Source organism: Mesoplodon bidens (genome assembly GCF_964165515.1).
Source record: "Mesoplodon bidens genome assembly, chromosome: 7".
Lineage (NCBI taxonomy): Eukaryota > Metazoa > Chordata > Mammalia > Artiodactyla > Ziphiidae > Mesoplodon > Mesoplodon bidens.
This window is the reverse complement of record NC_138164.1, coordinates 7,693,092-7,715,892: the sequence shown is the minus strand read 5'-3', so window position 1 is coordinate 7,715,892 and position 22,801 is coordinate 7,693,092. Positions and strand designations below refer to the sequence as shown.

General features: G+C 39.8%; 1 protein-coding gene across 2 annotated transcripts in view; it reads right to left on the bottom strand.

The window, feature by feature from the left end:
• The window catches only part of CDON (cell adhesion associated, oncogene regulated), a 105,108-nt gene that overhangs the window by 19,642 nt on the left and 62,665 nt on the right, over window positions 1-22,801 (bottom strand). The window contains exons 12-18 of one of the 2 annotated variants that reach the window (XM_081239372.1): window positions 20,468-20,671; window positions 18,718-18,899; window positions 18,139-18,244; window positions 13,243-13,365; window positions 10,376-10,597; window positions 7,909-8,159; window positions 4,863-4,942 (exon numbers count right to left, since the gene is read on the bottom strand). In XM_081239372.1, coding sequence (XP_081095498.1) covers window positions 4,863-4,942; window positions 7,909-8,159; window positions 10,376-10,597; window positions 13,243-13,365; window positions 18,139-18,244; window positions 18,718-18,899; window positions 20,468-20,671 — 1,168 coding nt within the window. The remainder of the gene's footprint in view (window positions 1-4,862; window positions 4,943-7,908; window positions 8,160-10,375; window positions 10,598-13,242; window positions 13,366-18,138; window positions 18,245-18,717; window positions 18,900-20,467; window positions 20,672-22,801) is intronic. The other variant, XM_081239373.1, reaches the window with a different exon arrangement.

Genomic DNA, 22,801 nt, shown 5'->3' with positions numbered 1-22,801 from the left:
AAAAACTGCACCTCCTAAATCTCTCCAACCCACCTACTTCTCTCTGTATCTACCGTAGCTGTCTTAGTGCACTATTTCTCATCTGGACCACTGCCACAGCCATCCGACTGGTCCCCTGTATCCTTTCCTGCGCCATCCAGTGGATCCTCCAAACTCTATCCTCCGGAGTGCTCCATCACAATGTTCTTTTACTTAAAATCTTTCACTGACTCGCCACGGCTCCATACCATCTGATTTCACTCATCTTCTACCTCTGACCCTTTCGCTTACTAGGTTCCTGCCGCATTAGCCTTCTTTAAGTTCTGTGAGGACTCCGGCATTCTGCTTTAAAGATTTTGCATAAATGGTACCTTGCCTTTGCCTGGAAAGCTTTAAGCCTATCCCCATCCTCTTTTACCTAGTTTTACAAATTCTTCAGAGCAAAATGTCACTTGCTTAGGGAAGTCTTTCCTTTCTACTACATTCTTTACTTTGTCTTTAAAGCATCCAGTTTTAATTATATATTCATTTTTATGATTATTATGTGATTTTTAAAAAAGATATGTCTCCCCATCAAACTGTAAGCTCAGTGAAGGCAGGGACAATGCCTGTTTTGCTCACAACGGTAGCCTCAGGACCTATCTTGGTGCTTGGCCCACTGCAGACCTTCAACAAATGTCCGTTGAATGAATAAATGAATGAATGAATCCTCTTTCCCTTTCGCTCTCCTGATTTTCACACCCCTTTCCTCATCTCTTTGAAGATATATCAAGGCAATAAGCAAAAAATAATAAAAGAGAGAATTATAAAAAAGATGTCTAATCACTTTAAATACTTAAGAAATAGGGACTTCCCTGGTGGTGTAGTGGTTAAGACTTTGCCTTCCAATGCTAGGGGTGTGGGTTCAATCCCTGGTCGGGGAGCTAAGATCCCACATGCCTCAGGGTCAAAAAAAGCAAAACATAAAACAGAAGCAATATTGTAACAAATTCAATAAAGACTTTAAAAATGGTCCAAATCAAAAAGCTTAAAAAAATTAAATAAACCAAACAAATACCTTAAATAATTAAATATATAAAAATACTCAAACTGCCAAGGTTATTGCCTCCATCCCACCTATTCTTAAATTCTATCACTTTGATACAAATGACTCTGAAATATAGAGATCATTGTCCCAGTCTACCCCCTGAACCCAAGACCAGCATTTTCCTGTGTCTCCTTGACTTAGATACCCAACTGGCAGTTGAAACTCTAAAAGCCCCAAACCAAATTCATCAACTTTTCCTCCATATATCATTTTATAAAGTTCCTTATTTCTATGACTATCACCATGGCAACTACCAGGTCATTCGTATTTGAAACTTTCTATTCATTTGAACCTCCCATTTTTTCCCAGATCCCAATCAGTCAATAGCCAAGTCCTAAAGATTCCAGCTCTAGAATCTCACTTTTCTCTTCCTTTCCACCCCCATTCCTTGCGTGAAGCTAAGGCCTTCATTACACAAGTAGTCACACTGGTCTCCTCCCTCCAATCCCACCAGCGTACTGACTACTACCATTAACCAGCTTATTATACACATCTTGCATAGATGGCTCCCTTTCTTAAAAATCTTCAAAAGAATCATTGTGCCACTAAGCCCAGTGTTTCTCAACACTTAACCCATATCCCCCTTTTTGATTAATGTAAAAATCTCACATCCCTCCTGTACTGTATATTACAGAAACAATAGGGAATTTTTTTCTATTCCTTAAAAATAAAACTACAAGATCCAATGTGCTTCTTCAAACTCTACTCACTATACTTCAGGCTCTGGCTGTGAATCACTATTATTAACTGTTGGCTCTCTGGAGGGAGGGCTTGGGCCAGTACCTAGGACATGGTGGGCACTCAATAAGTGTTGATTAAATAAACTACTAAACCCTGACAGTAAGGGTCATCCATGATATAAACTCAGACTGCTTTTCCAGTTTTATATCCTGCTACCCCCTATTTGTATTTCTCCAGCTAAATTATGTCAGTGTTTCTCAAAGCATGGTCCCAGGACCAGCAGCATCAGTAGCCCCAGAACTCATCAGAAAGGCAAATTCTCAGTCCCCACCCGAGACCTACTGAATCACAAACTCTAGAAGTAGAGCCTCATAATTTGTGTTTTTACAAGGGCTCCAAGTTAATTCTAGTGTGTGCTGAAGTTTGATAACCACTGAACTAGACTATTTACCCTCATGTAAGCATTATCCTTCCTCCTTCCGTGATTTGTGATTCCTTCTGCCTGGAAACACCTCAGAACCTATTCCAGTGGCTAGTGCTCAGTAAATGTTTCTTTTGACTGATGAGCGAAAAACTCTAAAATATCCCCTGGAGGGGCTTCCCTGGTGGCGCAGCGGTTGAGAGTCCGCCTGCCGATGCAGGGGACACGGGTTTGTGCCCCGGTCCGGGAAGATCCCACATGCCGCAGAGCGGCTGGGCCCGTGAGCCATGGCCGCTGAGCCTGCGCGTCCGGAGCCTGTGCTCCGCAACGGGAGAGGCCACAACAGTGAGAGGCCCGCGTACAGCAAAAAATAAAATCAAATAAAATATCCCCTGGATAGACCTCATATGTCTTAACTGAAATTATACCTCTTTTTGTGTACACACTCTTTTCAGCTGGCATTAGGAAACGCAAATTTAGTCTTAGCGATAATGTCGACATTCTAAAAGTGTAAATTGACGAAAATTGTGCATATTTGGGGAGTACATGATATATCACCTGCCTCTCAGTATTAGAAGCTTATTACAAATTTTGCCATCTTGGGGATCTTGAGAGGGGATACCTGTTTTCAGTTACAACGTTAAAGGAGTTAGACGCGTTAGATTTAATGATTCCAATTTGGCAGAGTTGAAGATAGGTACTTATTGATGTTCATCTGTGTCAAAACCACATAAGCGCTCCTGGAAGCCAGATGAGCCACTTGGCTAACCTCAGAGGCAAGGCAGGCAAGCGAAGGTTTGCCCTAAACAGGTAGACTCTGAGGTAGGAAGAAGATTTAGGCCAGGGAGAAACAGAAGCTGGCTTTCTCAGGCTGCAGAGAATTCACCTATGCTCCCAGATAAAACCCCCATACATGAAATGCAAGAGGCCATTAACTTGAAAACCAACAGAAGTATAATTGTCCACCATCGTAAAGGAAAAAAAACATGTATAATAAAACCCCCAAATGCCACATACACACACGCTCACACATACGAAAATGGCCATGAATGCAAGATGGTAGAAGTCATTCAAATTCTTTTAAGGAAATGGGACGTATTTTTGGTACTAGGATATGATACCTCACTATAAAGATGACGAGCAGCAAATTACCAAAATCTATAATCAGAGTATGTTGGGAGCAATTTTACACTATCTAAGACAATTCTCCATTTTTCAGATAAGGAATAGCCTCAGAGAGATTACATAACTTTCCCAAGATCATAGACTTAAGCAGTGGCAAAGCCTATGTTTACTTATTCTCAGACCTGAGGTCCGCTCATTCCATCATTCTACATCTGGGTTGAATCACATTTGTTGATGGCCACAGGAACCACAAAGGATGTGTTTTAATTAAGTCCATCTGATTACTTACCAGGCGTATAAACCATCTTTACCAGTTCTTCAGCACGCTCCTAACAAGTTGTGATAAAGCCTTTGACAAGCTCAGGACAAAACTGTAGCTTCACTGTTACGACCATCTTAAAATTTAGCTAGGGTCATATAGAATTTTAAAGTGTAACAAGCAAATCTTAGTACACAAAACAGGCAGATGGCTCTTGCTAATACAGAAACCCTAAGATGGGTTAAGTAAATGATTAAAAAAAAAAAATCTCCAGAAAGCTTTATTGCTTTTGCTCTGTAACTCTCAAAACACATGATGAAACAATGTACTTTTAATTCAATGGTCGACTGATTCCTTCTTCAAGTTCTGGTTTTGATAACTCCCAGATGCAACTGTTAACTTCATAATTCGTTTTAAAAAATATGGGTCAAATCCCATTTCAGTAATGAAATAACCAAACTCCAGTCCATACTCCAGGTATTTTATGTACTAACTATAATATGATTTTTAAGTTGCAGAGCTTTAGAGTTGGGAAGGACTTTTGAGACCATGTAATCAAACACCATCATTATGTAAGAGAAAGAACTGAGATTTCTGACAGATGCAACTTCAGTACAACAAAATATTTGATAATCCTTTTGGATTAATACATAGAGAACTAGCATGAAAGCTTTCTGAATATTCTGTCAAAAGTTAAATGTACATTTCACTCTACATATTTCTATCTTGTCTGAAGTATTGTGAGTACATATAACTCTTAATTTAAAAAAACAGAAATTAAAAGAAAGCAAGATTATGCTACTTAATTATCTTAAGGTTTTAAGAATTTTTAAAAAATTGAATAATCTGATATGAAAATTTCAGTAATGTTACCATGAAAAAACATTACCATACACACAGGGTTCTTCCCCTAACATTCAAACATGCTCTCATCCAGAATATAGAGTAGAAAATATCACATGGCATAGAAAAGAACTCTACTGAAAATAGAACAGGTGAGAAAAGATAAAGTCTGTATGCAGAGAATGACACTAATTTAAAGATTTCAAAAACATCAAACCTCTTAAAAGTATCTCAGTGAGAAATAAAGTCATCAATATTGTCAATATATCTAAAGAAACCAAAGCACAGAAAAGGTAAAAATTGTAAAGCTGGGGCAAAATCTGAGTAACAGCCTTAAACTTAAGACTCCACATTCTGAGATTTTATAACTTAGGTAAAATTGTAAGAACTTCCTTTGCTGAAGGGAGAATAACAAAGGGAGTCACATAACTATTCACAACCACCTGTGCAAACACACAGCAACATACCTATTGTTGTTCCGACAATTTCGACAACTAATGCACTCCATCGGGTCAGTCTGAGGTACTGCCGTGTACAGGCCACCACCCTTATCAGGAAGCAAGTACAGGGAAAAAGAGAAAAAGAAAGAGTGCTGAAGGTGCCATAGACTAGTAACCACATCATCTCAAATGTAAAAGCCACACCAACAATAAATGGCTACGTGGTATATTTTAACCATCTCCCTGAGCCGTGTTACGTTTATCACTATTTACTTGTATCCACAAATGAGTTCCGCACAATATTAAAAGTGTTCTCCAAAAAGTTAACTCCTATGTTTTCTGCATGTATGTTTGTACTGGAAAGAGGCAAATAAATGAAGGGAGAAGTTTAGTCACTTCCCTTCAGTGTTTCAAATCTAATGGGCCCAAAGTACTCTATGCGTTATAACCTCCTATTCATTTTTACCTTCCTAGCAGTCATGGAAAAATTTTATGGGATGCCAGTTGTAGAAACAGGGTGGAAATCTGTTTGAATGATGTCACAAGATAAACCCATCTTCATTTTCCTGTAATTATTTCGATTAGGTCTGTTCACTTGACTAGACGAAGTCTTAAAACATGTTATATTTTTCCAGATGGAGCAGATTCTCAGCCAGCGATGACTTGGAGCGGAGTATTAATATTTTGCTGTTGCTTTTGGCGGAAACTGCCCAGCAATTAAGAAAAGTGCCCAGATTAACACATACCTCATTGTAAAATGTTCACTTGACATATACAGTGGCAAGAGCTCTTCAAAACTGAAGTTAGGGCTTGAACCAGCCTTATGGTCAGAGTCAAAATTCTGCTTTCCAAAGCAAAACAGCAGAACTGAATTTGATAAGGGTGAGGGAGGCTGTTACATTGTACCCAAACTCAGAAGAGGCCTTCAAGGTTAGGAAGAGTTCAGGCAATCGGTTTTCCCAGAACACTTTCCACTTCCATTCATCTCATAACAACAGCCAGAATCAAAGCAAACCAAAAGTACTGAAAATTTCTCTCAACATTCCTGAGCCAACTAGCAATAGGAATTTTTAAGAAAACTTTGAGAGAAAGAATATTCCTATGCTACATTCAGTCCATGACGATAAACTCCAAAGCTTCTAAAAAAAATGAAGTTAACAACCTACAGGATGATGCACTTATTTGAATCACTAAACGGATTACAGTTAATTCAATCATTTTTATAATCAACAGCGTTCAAAAATATGTCCCGGGCTTCCCTGGTGGCACAGTGGTTGAGAGTCCGCCTGCTGATGCAGGGGACGCGGGTTCGTGCCCCGGTCTGGGAAGATCCCACGTGCCGCGGAGCGGCTGGGCCCGTGAGCCATGGCTGCTGAGCCTGTGCGTCCGGAGCCTGTGCTCCGCAACGGGAGAGGCCACAACAGTGAGAGGCCCGCGTGCCGCAAAAAAAAATAATAATAATAAATAATTTAAAAAAAATATATATATATCCCTATTTCCACCTTCCCAGAAGAGAATCATAAGAAAATGAATGAGTTAAGATCACAGAGGATAACCTCTAAAATTGTACACTTAATGGGGCAACTCTTATTTAAATAGCAACTCATTGTTCAAAAAACACAAAGTGCTGTGTTCAAATACTAAAGCAAGCATCAGAGTTATTTTTTCTTCTTATGGAAACAGCATGTGCTGTTCAAACCGTCATGCTCTCTCCTTCAGTTTCTTGGACAATGTTAGTAGTCTGGACTAGGAATGGTGACAAAAAAAGTTTAGAAAGTCTGAATATAAGCCACGTCTTTCCACACAAAATAATGAAATCATTATTCTCGTCTGGTAATGAGATGCACTAAAGCAAATTAAATATTTTTTCTATGACATACTAAAGCTAGGTCACAGGAAAGCCATTAGATTTCTAGCTTTAAGATACAAATATATCTTATAGTTTTGTTCTCCAAAGGTAATATTTTAATAAACCTTTACTACTGTTGAAGATAAAAAGAAAAATCTCTAAACTTCTCCAAACTTTAGCACATTGTGGGTTATGGGCAAATATATCTGTAATCAGAACAATGACAAAAATGTAAGTGAGTGCTTAATTGACCAACTAAACATATTATGTATCTGACTGAAAAATAATGTGGATGCATATCCAAACAATGTAATAAATCAAACTGCCTAGTGCAGAGAATCTCTTTCACCAGCACAAATCTAAAATACGCCAGTCATTCTACTCTCATTTCAAGAATTAAACTATATCAGCTGGCTATCCCTGAAATAAAGTAGTTTTAAAGGTTTATCACTCCTTGTGGCTAGAGAATACTAGTATTGTAAAACATAAACCACAGAAACACACAGAACAGGCAACCACAGAAACACACATGGGGCAAAACAAATCAAAAAAACCTCACAGGAGGTCAGAAGTGACAATCTGGTGGCCTGCAGACATGCTGTGCATGGCCCACGCAACGCTTTCTAAAACTGGAATTAGTTGCCAGCGTGTAAAAAAATCTGGTGACTTCACCTAGATTTACGGATGTTGTGAAAAATCAGAAGACCAGGCCACACGGGGCCCTCAGCTCTGCATACAAACAATGGGCGCTGAACTGGGGCTGCTGCTTTAAGACAGTGCACAACTCTCCCACGCCTCCATTGCTTCCGTCCCATCCCCAACTTGCTTCACTCAGTTTCAAGATCTGCCTGACTCGTCTAAGCATATGAGCTTTCAGAGTTTGCTCTAAATAAATCAAATTTAAAGTATTTGGTTTGGTCCACGCTCAATGGTATTTCCGCTTCATCGCAAGAATAACCTCCAGTCTGTTTGTTACTGGTCCTGTACTTCCGGTGCCAAATAATTTAAAAATGTAAATCCGATTGATTAATATAACTACTGCCTGATAATAGAAAGCTTCCAAGCATGACTCTGGATCAAGGGGCTGCCGGTGATACATGCTACGTCCACTCCAGTGAACCTGTGAGGTTTCTATATTGGGAAAAACCACGCGTGCTGGCCCTGTTCTTGTATCCTGGCACCATGGGGCACAGGGGCGCTTTTATTTATAATTGGGTCTCTTACATTCACGAGATGACGAGGATGTTCAAAATCCACACGTGTCCTGGTTAGAGAGCTCGTGCGCCCAGAGTAGAGTCCTCCATTTAAGCTCCCGCTGACTCCACTGGGGAGCTTATGGTGGAGGTGGGAGCAGCCATTGCTGAAGCTTCCATGAACATTTCTGTTTATTCGGTTCGTGCCAGGCAGAGTGGTGTATTCCACCATCTGCCCGGTAACATCTGACCCTTGGTAGAGATAGCCTGGTGGGTCATATTCTGTTGAGAGAGAACAACAAAAAGAAAAGGTAAGATACTGAAAAGGACAATTCTTCTCGCTTAGGAAGTTTTATTAATTAAACCCTTAATAAACTATAAGTATACTAAAATAAAATACTCTAAAAAAGTGTTTGCTTAAAGCCTCCCTGTGAGATATGCTTTAATAAAATTATTGCTGTTATTTCCTTTACAGTGTGGAGTCAGCCAGGAACTGTAAGATAGTTATGACTCTTTTAATGGGAGGAGAAATTAACCAGAGAGAAATTACTCAAAAGAGAATTAATAAACTATGCAAGCTGAAACTATCAAAGTACCGGCAACACTATGAAAAGGTGTTTAAATTCCCCTGTGCTTCCAAGTGCTGAAAGAAATTGTACAACAACAGGATAACTCTAGGTAGGATATTTCAAAAAGCAATAAACACCACTTCTAAGTAAAAGGATGGGGTTGGGGAAACATTCACTATTCATATAGTTCTTTGGTTATTACAGCCAAGTTGGAAGTTTTGAGGCACCAAAGGCACAAGGCTAATTATTCCCTTTCCTTATACTAAAAGCATTTCAACAACTGCCTCAAATATCTGATTCCCAGAGGCACACCTACCAGATATATTTAGAAAAAGTGAAATGTCCTTTAGAAAGTATATTATCTAAACTGCACAGGATTTGTTGTCAGAGTTTCGATCGATTCTTCACAGGTATTGGAGGCGCCAAGACTGCACTAGGTGTTCCTCTTCCTATGACAGGTGTGTTATTAGCACAGGTGTGTTGTTATCAGTATACCTGCTTCTCTCCTCCACTCAATTATATGGAGAGGGCATTATACCTGCACTGTCCACCACGGTGCGGAGCACACAGGAGAGAGTCAACGAGTATCTTTTGAATGAACGTTACCATCATAAATTCCCATCTTTCAACATGTTATCAAGTCACAAAGGAAAATTACTTTAGCCAGATTAATCTTGCTCAGACAACTAGATCAATCCTCTTCTTTTAATGGTTCAGAGTACTCTCACACAAAGTCAATGACATTAAAACCATTTAGAGGGCCTCCCTGGTGGCACAGTGGTTGAGAGTCCGCCTGCCGATGCAGGGGACACGGGTTCGTGCCCCGGTCTGGGAAGGTCCCACATGCCGCAGAGCGGCTGGGCCCGTGAGCCATGGCCGCTGAGCCTGCGCGTCTGGAGCCTGTGCTCCGCAACGGGAGAGGCCACAACAGTGAGAGGCCCGCGCACCGCAAAAAAAAAAAAAAAAAAAATTTAGAAAAAGACCCAATCAAGGGATGGCCAGCTCTGTCAGCCTGGTACCACCACCACTTCTCTCCCTGCCTATCTCCTGGAAGGCGCCAAGGCAATAAAAATACATCACTTTCTACCCCCCCGCCCCCCGTCCCCCCGCCAGCTGTTCACTAAAAGGGACCACGGGCAGGAGCTGCTCGAGTGCCTGTCACGGCTGGGGTCTTCCTCTGCTCTTGTCTCATCCCTTTCTCCTGGGGCCAAAGAGGAAACCAAAATACTTCCTCCCAGCAGAGACTAAAGACTCTGATTGATCTGATTGTCCTCTTTTATGATAGCTGAGGGAAGAGAAATGGTAGGAACGTGAGGGGAAGAAAAATGGGGAAAGAAAAGGGAAGAGGGTTCTAAGGTTACTTGTTTTACTACCGCACCATCACTGACAGCTCGGACACTCCTACTACTGGACACATTTGGGGGTGGGGATGCCACTCTGAAGAGGTTTTGGTACATTAAGTAACGAATCAGGACTGTAGTATCTTCATCTGTGTCATCCCGGGACAGTAACTTAGAAAAGTCTTCACTACCCTCCTTCCCATCATGCCTTTTCCATTCCTCGCTGACAAGATTTGGACCCGTATGAAGGGGCTCCTGCAGCAATTCCAAAGCTCATGCTTCAAGTCCTCATCCTCTTTGGTGGTCCGACAGAGCCAGAGTTTCCCAGCACTAAGTCAGCTATTTACATAGAGACCTGCTTAGTTTGGGCTTTGTTGTTTATTTCTCCTGGGCAATTTAATTTGATGCTCCACTTACTTTGGCTTACAGCTAAAACTGTTTTAAAGTCACCTCCGCTGAATGAAGAGTATCGAATGTGTTTTATACCACGACACTCATACGTGAACGTGTTAGAAATCAATATTTATTCTGACAGTCTTTTTCTACTTATCTTTAGAAAAAGAGAAGGAGACACTGATGGATGACTTACTCTGTATGGGATTCTGCTGACGGTTCTTCCACAGGCACATGGCAATGAAAGCCATGAGGATGAGCACCATTACACCCAGAACGCAGCCAACAATCAGATACAGCATGTCACTGCTTCTGGCGGGACTGGTTGCGGGCCCAGCATTTCCTCCACCCCCCGAAGAATTTGGAGGGGTGCTCAGGTCTTTGACAGGATACTCAGAAGCTCCAGGAACCCGCTTCACTAGTTGAAATATACAGGAAAACATGATGTCAGAGTGAAGACAGACTCTATGAAATGGTTTGCTCTCCGAAGGAGGTCTGGTTAGGAATCCAAGCCAGTCTGTTTATGCTTGGTACTGAGATGATCTGACCACCAATGAGTCACAAAGAGGGCTCAAAAGTTTAAAAATCTAATGTCAAGGTTTTAGGTCACAAATTCTAAAGAAATTATAAGATCAGAGACACAGATGCACTTGGTCTAACCCAAACTGCTGTTCGACTATCTGCTCAATTGTACTTGCAGAAGACTCCCAAAGAGTTGACACAGAACAATTTCAACTTACAGATGGGACAAAAACTCCTTTCGATCTGATACACTTTGAGCTGAATAAGACTCACAATTAGATATTTTATGCCTCTTGCATGTGAATCATATTAGAAGACATGACCCTGGACTACTAGAACAATTATATACAATTCCAAAAACGTTACACATAATATTAAACTTCCAAAGCCAAAAAATTTTGGAGTCCACATAAACGCAGTGCTTTTACCTAATTCACTGGTACTCTGGATAATGGCAACCACAAAAGCTAATAACAGGTGGGACACAAACCCCATTTTCTCTGTCCCCAAACAACGTGCTCTTGATGCTTTAAATGTCATAGGAAAGCAGTAGAGCATAGTGGTTGATGGCCTGATCTTTAGAACCAGACTGCCCAGGTGTTTAACCTGTTCCATCATTTATCCTTAGCTGTAAGACTTTGACCTCCATGAACCAATTTCTGCATGTGGAAAATGGAGATAATAACAGCCCCATCATAAGGCTGTCATGAAGAGTAAAGCTCTCAGCATGGAGCCTGGCACGCGGCAGTGTTCAATCCATTTTGTCATTATTATTAGTTATTATAGTATACTTCCTGTTATGGCTCCTAATAACTTACAGGAGCACAGTGGTCTTTAAAAAAATCTACTTCAACAAACATTCTGTTGGGGTTCTATTTTCTAGCAACTTCAACTACGCAGAACAGGGCTGGAAATCGGTCAACGAGAGGCTGCCTTTCCAAGGAAAGAGCTCTCCATCACTGAAAGCTGGAAGAATACCTGGCAGAGAGTCTCTATAGGAAGTTTCTACTTCGGGTGGTATGTTGGATTATACAATTCTAAGGTCCCTGACAATTCCAAAGACAACAAACAAGTTTCTGAGACAAAAATGGATGTTACAGATCGCACATGAAATACCATGATTACTCATAGGGAAGTCCGTCAGGTTTATTCACTCTTAATGTACTCAAAATTCCACCAAGCTTGAGGACCAGTTGCCAACCTCTCACTGAAGTCAGAAACTTTTGCAGTGGATGGTGAGTGACATGGTCCCATTAACATGAATAAGAAGAGACAGCAGGAGCATGACATGAGCAATGTGAGGTGAAAAACATAAAGAGAAAGCAGAGGACTAAAGAAAAGTCGTGACAGTCTATGATCTTCAAGGGTGGGGGAAAGAGTCTGGCCTCCAATATTTACTGAATGACTAAAGATAAGACAATTGCTGTTCACAGCAAGAACTCTGAGTCATTTCTTTAAAAGGAAAAATCATGCATCAAATGTTCTACTTAAACAGGCTGGGACTGTGTAACACATTTTAGAAACCCATTCAGTATGAACAGTTAACATTTTAAAGTTGTTTGTTTTTCACTGATCTGAAAGTCTGTAGGCAGAACCTTTGATTCCCCAGCAAAGTCAATCGATAATACTTAAAAACAGCACAGTTAGCACATTATTGTCTATGTTTTATGTTCTGCCTGGCTAGACTCTTAAATATCTTGGGAACAGAGATGAGAAATTTCCTTTTTATGTAATTTTGCTCCAAGTTTCACAGCACTCTGGAGGCAAGTAAGAAATGCTCATGAACATATCACAGTGTTCAGTACAAAAAGGTACGCAAATATATGCTAAACAGGTGAAATTCAAGGTAAGTCTATAGGTCTGTGTGTATATATGTTTAAATGTGAATTTAATATGTGGGTTTTGCAGCAGGAAGACACATGATTCAGAATTAAACAAGGAAACCGAGTCTTAGCTTTGTAATTCAATCTTTCTGAGCCTGTTTCTACTTTGGCTATTTCTGTTATTCAAGTGTGGTATCTTCTGCTTTCAACGATGGTAATATTTTACAGCTAATCTATGTATGCAGACAGAGCTGAGAATTTCACTTTAGAATTATCGACTAATTCTGAACTTTACTACACTTCATTGAACGAGTAGGTAGTGTTATGCATATCTGTCATTCAAGAAACCACTTTAAACGTACGTAGTGCTTTTCCTTAAAAATCCTTATACTTTTTTTTAAGGATTCTAGTTCTCACAGCAGTCTCAGATAATTAGTCAGCAAATATTTCTGTTCCTTCATGGAGGAAAAAAAACAGAAATGACTTACTCAGAGTCACACAGAAGTTAATGAATACAATGAACGCTTATGTAAACTATTCTTAAGGCAAGTTCTCTAGCCCACAGGAGGCTAGACTGTTGGGACAGTCTAAATGGATACACCTAAAAAACGGTCCAAAGTTTCTTTAGTAAATATATCGATAGTCAGGAGGAATAATCCAGAGTTCAGAATTCTAGTTCTGTCCAGGGAGAAAGCACTAATTCTGACCCCTCCCCTACCTTTCGTCTCACAGATCATCACGTTACTAAACTCGCTCTCTCCTCCTTCATTGAAGCACTGCATTTTAATATCATAGGAGGTTTCTGGCTGCAGGTGGCCTATCATGTGCCACTGCTTTGAACCTAGAAAGGAAAAATAAAAGATAAGCTTTACAACCCACAACCTAAACAACACTGTCAATAAAATCACTTAGAAATTTTGAAATGAGGTTGGAGCAGCAGCCATCACCATATAGTCAGTTTGTGCAATAAAAGTGTACTTCATATAAATATTTTAGCAATGCACAACAGATAAATAGCATTTCTATTACATGGCATGAAAAAATGGTAAAGAGAAGAGAGAAACTGAATTAAAGCTCTACCTGTGTGTGGGCAGACTTTGTTTCATTACAAGTAATTAGTAGTAAGTCCTTCATAAAATACATGTTAATTTTATGCAGAAGTAAAACAAAACAAAACAAAACAAAAAACCACCTCAAGTCCTTTGATCCCCTACTTCAGCCCAGCAAGTCAGTCACTCTCTCCACCTAACCAGAAAGCAACGCCACGTATGAGGTCAGAAAACGGTGCCTTACCCAGGACAAGTGACCACTTACAAGACAGGTCTCAGCGAAACTCTCAATTCCACTGTAATAGACACAACATGATCCAACATATAAATGAATGCCTGAATTCGAGAACAGTCAGAAAGCAAAGTCTACTATGGGAAACTCTTGGCTATCGCTCCCACCATTTCTTTCCTTTTGCACCAGGGTCTCCAAACCACACGAGCATCTCTAACAGAATAATTCTGTTATCCATGGTGCGCAGCCAGCATTTCATTTAGAAACACTTCTAAACTGAACACTCCAGTATAAATGACTCTCCGTTTTTACTTCTGTGGACCTGTGACAAACTTTAATAAACAGGGACACTTCTGCCAGACTCAATGAACTCTTCAATCACTTTTAATCCTTCTTCGAAAATACCTCTTCAACCTGTTTCCACTGTTTCTTAGAAACTCAACTATACCACCAACTGATTTAAGAGTCGATTACAGGGGAAGAAAAACAAAACAAAACCAATCCACACATACAAGTCATATCTACTTGGCTGACAGGACCAATAGCTCTGGGATCCTTTCTAACTCAACACAGACAAAAACACCTTGACCCGGAAGCACTCTGACCCCTTTCCAGGGCACCAACACAAAGCCCCTCGTTCATATTTTACAAGCCCCATATTTTATAAGGAAGAGAACCTGCTTGTTTTAGGATCAAGGGACTATGAAGAGCTCAAGAAGTGAGGAATTCTATGCCCCATTTATAAGTGTAAAGAGGACCCTAAAAGAAACTTGACTCAAAATCTACTTGAGACAGGAACAGATCTATTTTTAAATTCCAAAAACGTTTCTAAAAGACTTCAACTTTTTTCTGTATCTTTAGGTCTTTCCCAGCCTTCCACTCACCTATCACCATTCGCTTGAATAATTATTACACTAGATTTGAAGTTTTCCTTTCGTAGCACTAGTAAAAAAAAAAATGGAATTACACTAAACTTCTGATATGTTTCTAATAAGAGAGAATAAAGTAATACATATTTTGTTAGATTAACATCCCGTTGTTATGGTAATTATTCCAATTACAGGAAGTATCGGCAAAGAGAAAGTTTTACGGCTCACTGATGAATAAGACACCTAAGTGCATTATTAGGTTTAAAATCAACCAACCAGCGTATCCTTTGCTTAGCAAGCAGTTCTTTTCTCCAAGAATATTTTAGAAAGGGTAAAAAACCAAAGCGCGGGCTTAAAGATCAGGATGACTGCTACTTTGATTTACCTGGAACTCAACTTAATTTACAAGATTAAAACATTCATTACGAAAACATGGTATGTTGGAAACATTCAGTTTATCTAAATGTGGAACCTAATTCAGAAGATAGGATAACTGAATATAATTGCTCTTCTCTTACTGTATTCTTTAACAATGTAATTGTGTTTCAAAGCTTAAAGAATTTTGAGTCAATATATGTACGTAATCTAAAACTTTAAAGAAAACTTTAGGTAGAAAGGATAAATACTTCTCCTCGGTTTGGGAAAACAAGCCAATAGTTTCCAACTGCCACAAAAAAGAATTTCAAGTGCATAAACTTGAAAATAAGGAAGGAGCAAATTACACAGCACAGTGAAGCCCACTTAAACATCTAACTGCTCCATCTATTACGTTCATAAACAAGTTCTCTGTGAACCATAAGGCAAAGCTCACATGTACAGACGCTTGTAGTGAAAACAAAGTCTTCTTTAGAGCAATTTCCCAGTTCCACACTCAACAGTGACATCACTCAAGTCTGCAGAAGTTCAAAGATTTAACTAGAGAATATAGTTTAGAAACTCTTTATCAGCGGATTATTTCTAGAGTAAAACCCAGAAGGGTGGGGAAGAGAGTGATACCGATGGAGACAGAGAGGGATGTTCATTTTACTGCCATTTGCCTTGTTTAGAAGGATTTTCTAACAAAAGTGTAGCCTCTCTCAAAAGATTTTAAAAATAAAAATCTGATCGCCCCACTCGCCTAACCCAGATAAACTGAAATGAAGACTGAGCCAGGACTAAAGTGTAGATCAGTCACAATTCTTTTCATTTCATTTTTTAAACAGTTTTTTTATGAAGTAAAATATGCATATGGAAAAGTACCCATTATTGTACAGCTGAATGTTCACGAGCAGAACACAGCCATGGGACCAGCACGCAGCTGAAGAGAGAGAGGGGTCCTGGCTCCCCCATCCCCATCATGCTTCTGCCTGCCACTGCTCCCTCAAGGCAGCTACTATCTCAACTTCACAGAATCCTTTTGCCACTAACAATGGATCTTTCCACATTTCCCCAATTCTTAACGTCTAAGCAGGTTTGGGGGACTCGTTTCTTTCCTACTTTTCCAGATTAAGAAAAGAGAAACAATCACTCTTTCATTCAAAAAATATGCTGGGTATTAAAACTTAGACAATAAATTTTTCATCATATTACCAAAGTAATTCCATCGGATAAACAGTAAAAGGAATGCTGCAATATTTCAAGAAACATGATGGCGCATATTAAAAGTAATTTATTATAAGACTACTTGTAACAAAAAACTATGTGGCAGTATTTGACGTCGAGAATTCAGAGGAAAGAAACCTTGGCCTGGGACGATTTCCTGACACAATCCATTAGGAGATGAATATTTCAAAAAAGAAGGATCTTGGAGTGAAAAAAAGACCTTGGAAGAAGCTTTCCTCCCAAACTAAGAATCCCTTCCAAAGTATCACTGAGAAACAGGCACCCAGCTTCTACTGAACACCTCCCGAATTAGGGAGCTTATTATTTTGTGAGAGAACTATGTTAAAAATGCATTATTGGAGGGTTCTTCTTCGCAAAATTTCCTTGTAGCCTCACTCTCCCACCCCAACAGCTTGAGTTCCTCTTAAACATCCTAGTCCTTAAATACTTGGAGACAGCCGTGCTGTTGCTGGTTCATTGTCTTTTTTCCAACCTGATCACTCCCAGACACTCCACTGTTCTTTTTGGACTCCAAGCATTCATTCATTCCTTCATTCAATAAACACCAAACATCTCATCACTGTAGGACTTGGGACACAGCTGTGGGAAAGAAGGCCCCTTGCCCACAAGGAGGTTAACATTTAGTGGGGGAGACCAACTTTCAGCAAATAATTCCGTACACACACACATACACACAACTAAACTAGGATGAACTGCATGAAGTAAACATAAAGCGCATGGTTAGAAATCACAAGGGCATCTCCTTTCAATGGGAGGGGGTTCTCTGAGCAAGGAACATTCAAGCACACAACAGACAGAAGTGGAGGTCCTAGATGAAGCCTTGGGGGAGGTAGCTGGAACTGCCGTGTGCCAAGGTCCCGAGGCAAGAAAGATCTTGGTGCACACGAGGAGACAGAAAGAAGGCCCATGCATGACGGAAGACACGGTGAGAAAGGGAGAGTGCGTGACACATGACACATAGTGGAGGTGAGGCAGACGCCAGCCAGACCACGTGCGGCCCTCAGACCACAGGCAAAGTTCCGGATTACATTTTCTTTTTCTTTCTTTCTTTTTTAAAATTAATTAATTAATTAATTTTATTTTTGGTTGTGCAGCGCAGCTTGTGGATTCCCCATCCAGGGGTTGAACCTGGGTCCTTGGCAGTGCAAGTGCGGAGTCCTAACCACTGGACCTCCAGGGAAGTTCCTGGATTATATTTTAAATGTAGTCAAAAGGCAGTTTCAACACCCTTTGCGCTCTCGGCTGTTTTCTTCTCTACATATATTCAGCTTCCCAGCATCTCTAAAAATGGGTAACACGCTCAAGATGTGATCTTTCTAGGACAGACTTCAGTGGAACTGTTGCCTGAGACATTCTTTTTTTAAATATAGCTAGAAGTTGTAGTTGATTTTTATATTCAGGCCACTATTCATTTAAACAAAACAGAAAAATTTTTTCAGATGAACTACTGACAAATCATATCTCCCCCACTCTTTTGTAACTGACTGTTTCTTTAAGCAAATGTAAGATGGTATATATACAGTTGACCCTTGAACAACGTGGGTGCACTTTTACACAGATACTCAGTAGTAAATGCTACACTAATACACAGCCTCTGGTGGGTTGAACCTGCAGATGTGGAGGAACCCTGGATATGGAGGGCCGACTGTAAGTTATACGAGGATTAACCTCCCCATTCTTCAAGGGTCCACTGCACTAAATTGGTAAAATTATCTTTCTTTGGGAAAAATTCAAAGCAATAGTACATATACCATTTCATTTTTTTACTCTATCTTAACCTGGGATAATGTTTTTCATAATATTTATAAACCCTCTCCCTCCAAAGCTCCTTTATTAGGAATCCCACTTGCCTTGTAACTTACCTTCTACAATATCCCTCTTGTAATCACTGTCATTGTCACTATCTGTTGGTCGGTAATAGATATAAAATCCTTGAATGGGAGTGTTATTGTTACTTGATGGAATGTACTAGAAAAGAGAAGCAAAGACAAAAATAAATGTAACTTTCACATCCATTAAGATTTATTTATCTGTGTGGCAATATTTTTTTAGCTTCATTTTGCAAACATCCTTGATGGCCATTTTAAATTTAATTTAAAGGTATTCAAAGGTATTAAGAGCATTTTAGCTTATTGCAGGGCTAAACAAAAATAAAGCAATATATCTCACCAGGTTCAAAGACATAAAAGTACATTGGGTTCAAAAGGAATAAAACATGAAATGGCGATTAAGTTAACACTTGGATGAGAGCTGAGGAGACAATCATTTTATTTTTAAACCTGTCCCTCTTATAACATGTGATCTTACACAAATATCTGTGCCCTTCAATTTCCCCTTACTTGAAAGTTCAAAAATTTGCTGTTCATAGTATTGTGTCACAAGATATTAAATTAACATGGCCAAATCAGAAACTCTCTCATTAGAGAAGATGTTTTACTTACCGTCCACTTGAGCATGATCTGAGTATCACTGACAGCTTCTGTGTATGCGATGTGAGGTCCAGTTATCGGACGGTTAGAAAAACGATTGGGGAACCCAGCCACCTGATAAGGACGAGAGGCCGAACTCCGAAAACTCTCACCATAATGGTTGATAGCAATGACCCTAAATTTGTATGTTGAACCTTTTGAGGGGCGGGGGAAGAAAACCATAATTTTTTAAAAGCTATAATAAGACATCCGAAAGGACAATATTCAAAATACGACAATTGTGCTTAAGTATCTCTCTACAATAACGACAACATCCTCGAAAGCCTAGATGGTGAATAGATTTCAATGCAGTTGCCAACTCCTATTCACTGGTATTGCATGTGTTCACTGTGCGTGTTCAAGATTACAAGACCTTATTGGGAGTCACTGGGAGAGATGGATGATGTCCGTCATGGAAGGTGGCAGGGAGAAAATGGGAAAGAGCACGTTACTCTTTCAGCATCCTGTTCTAAAGTCATACCCATCAAATACAGGACTAGCTGGTGTATCTGTGCTCAGAACTAGGTTCTTTTCCCTTTGAAAGAAACAACTGAAGCGAAGTTTAATACGGTGAATACGTTTGTGAAGAGGCACTGTGTGGGTGATAGCAGATGTCACTCTGCTCCCGCTAATAATAGGATAAGGGGAGCAGATTTAAGCTACAACAGAAGGTATCTGTTTGGATTAGATATTAAGAACTTTAAAAAAAAACTCTAAGGATTGTGAGTTTCTGAAAATCTGAATCTAAAGAATAAATTAGACTCCTAAAGCAAGTTTCCTAAAAGCTCAAAAATAACCCCTGGGCATCTGAAGACAGTCTTTTCTGTCTGTAAAATGTTCCTTAGCTTTGCCCATATTTAAAACTGCCATCTTCTCCCAACTGTACCTACATGTTCCTGGGCTCCTCATGTTACCTGTTTAGACAAACACAGGTATTTGCTACTAAAGTACATTTAAAAGTCCATCAACAAAAATGGTCATGAAACCCAAACAAATAAAAGTAAAGAAAGTTGATTTGTGATTCCTGCTTTTCCCTCTTACAGATTAATTTCTTTCATACACTGGGGGGCTGGGGGAGTCCCCTGCTGCCGAAACAAAACTTACAGAACAGAGAGGTGTTAGTGTTGTCTCGTCTTCATAAAATAAAGCAATGGGTCTAACCATGCTGAGATGCATCATCAGGTCGATTTTAGTCAAATAAGCAATTTTTCTCTTAAAATATTCATTCACAGCAAAACAGACACACACACACACACACACACACACACACACACACACACAGATGTCACCACAACACTGTTTCTATTTATTCGCAGTTAGAAATAATCTAAAACCCAGAAATGATGAATGGTTAAGAAAATCATGGTGTACTTACTTGGTAGATACACAGTTATTAAAATTGAGTTTCTGAAGAATTGTTAATGATATTGGAAAATGCATACGATATAATATAGGGGAAAGGGGTCACAAGATAATATTTATGGCACGATCCTGGTTTGTATTAGAAAGGAAAAAAGACTAGAAAGAAATACAACAAAATATAAACAATGGTTATCTCTGGATGGGTGGGTTTCAGGTGACTATTCTCTTTTTATATTTTATTTTCAAATTTTTATACAATAAGCTCATATTACTTTAACAATTAGAAGAATATGAGATTATTAAGAATTTGCATCTAAAGTCAGCACTGATGGCTTAAAAGAAAATGTTTTCATATCACTACCTGGCTCTAAACTACGCACTTCCACAGAAAGTTTGGAAGGAGGAATGTCTTCTGCTGCCACCAGCCAATCGCTAGTCCGCATCCGTTTATATTCGACCTTGAAGGCAGTGATTGGAGACCCCCCATTTGCCCGAGGAATCCAAGTGACATAGACGGACGTCTCTGATGCAGTGGAGATAGTGGGCCGATCAGGTGCCTCTGGGACTGGAAATGGAAACATTCATTTCAATAACCCGCGGCAGCAGAGACAAGAATGACTCAAATCGACTGCAAGGGATAAATCCCAAACATCATTGTCTTAACGGCTCTTCATCAAACTTCTTTCCAGAGTTAACAGTATTATGACTACCCTCCTGTCCTCTGTTAAAAGCTAATGGGCAATGAAATTGCCAAATATAGCACGGAAGGAAGGAAGAGTGAAAATTTATATATATATATATATATATATATATATATATATTTTTTTTTTTTTTTTTTTTTTCCGGTACGCGGGCCTCTCACTGTTGTGGCCTCTCCCGTTGCAGAGCACGGGCTCCGGACACGCAGGCTCAGCGGCCATGGCTCACGGGCCCAGCCGCTCCGCGGCATGTGGGCTCTTCCCGGACCGGGGCACGAACCCGTGTCCCCTGCATCGGCAGGCGGACTCTCAACCACTGCGCCACCAGGGAAGCCCCAAAATTTATAAATTTGATAATTAGCTCTAAAACACTGAAAGTTAATGAGCATGATCATTATGACCATGCTATCTTGGATTCCTGGCTAAAACAGTGAATACGTAATTATTACTTGGTGCTTCAAGTCTGACTGTGGTTAAAATTTACAGTAAATTTTCAAAATGATGTGTTACTTAAATGTTTTTCTTTACCCATCCAAGCTACAGAAAACGTAGTCAGCAAACGATCTACAGATTATTATATTAGCTATTACTATTGTAGCCTATCAATAATCAGTAATGTAGCTATTACTTTTGTAGGAATGCTACTCCAAAGAACAGACTGCAAGCAGTAAATAGGGATAAAACTTAACCAATAATATCAATACTAATAAAAATGGGAGGAGAGAAAGCAGGAAGGCAGGATGCGCAGTTAAGAGACAAGTGCTATCAGGAAACTGATAATCCACATGATCATGCACATGACCTTGTAGAAAAAGGGGGTCAGAGAGCTAATGTCTGGCAGTTTTCAGTTAGCACTGCCAAGGGGAGGGGATGTCCTAGTCCCCAAATGGGACGGTTTCAATTCTGTGGCAGGTAGAAACCTCAGCGGTGAGCTCATCAGTCATTTAAACCGTGTACCTAACACTTCTTGCTGACCAAGCAATCTTGTGGTTATAACGGGCTTCCCATTTGGTTCCTAAAGGAAAGGATGCAGATAGAAACAATCTGGTCTGTATGACAGTTACATTAAACTGCCCATTTCAGTTTACATTAATCACCTGTGAATTTTGTAAGAGTGAGCTGGTTCTCAAGAGACCAACTATCCTTTGGCATGCTAACAATCCAGTTTCTAGAGCTAAAACAAGGAGGACCAACTCTGGGCCACGGTTACATTACTCTGATGAATTACTCAGGGAGCCCTGTCTCTGTCCAGCTTGGGCCTGGCCTCAAGCAACACCCCTCTGTCTCAACACCTCTTCAATCTGACTGCAAATACACAAGAACAAAATAATGTTGCATATGGTACCTGCATGGAGAAAACTGGCATTTTAAAAATAAACTGCTTAATGGATAAAAAGAGGAAGATATTCAAAGCAGGCAACTTGGCATGATACTTACTGTATTCCTTTCAAGTTAGAAAGCAATGGAAACAGAATGAATAGAAGTGTTAGTGAATCTCTTTTTTTTAATATCAGATAACCAAACAATTTCCTATGTTGATTCACGTGAGGTTAAAACTCATCAAAGAATACCACAGACCAAGTAGAAAAAGAAAGTTATTAGGGGAAAATCTCTCCTGAGAAGAATATCATCAATATGTAAAAGAAATAGTGTGTGACTGTTAGGAGATAGAAGAAAGAATACTGCTCTTGGCGTTCAAATATCTGACTGTGAATAGCAGTTCCACCACTTTCTGGATGGTGCATGTTGATGATCTTTCTGGATGACCTTAGGCAAGCTGCATAACCTCCTCGAGAGTCTCAGTTTCCTGATTTGTAAAATAGTTATGCTACCTTCCTCACAGGGATGTTGTGAAGATTAAATAAATCACTTCTTTATGGTTATCTCTGCTTGGATAACTCCAAACTCATGATTTCCAGAACACAATCCACAATCTTCACCTAAAGATTCTTATTACCTATCTTGGTAAATGGTCCAAGTTGCCCAAGCCCAAGGCA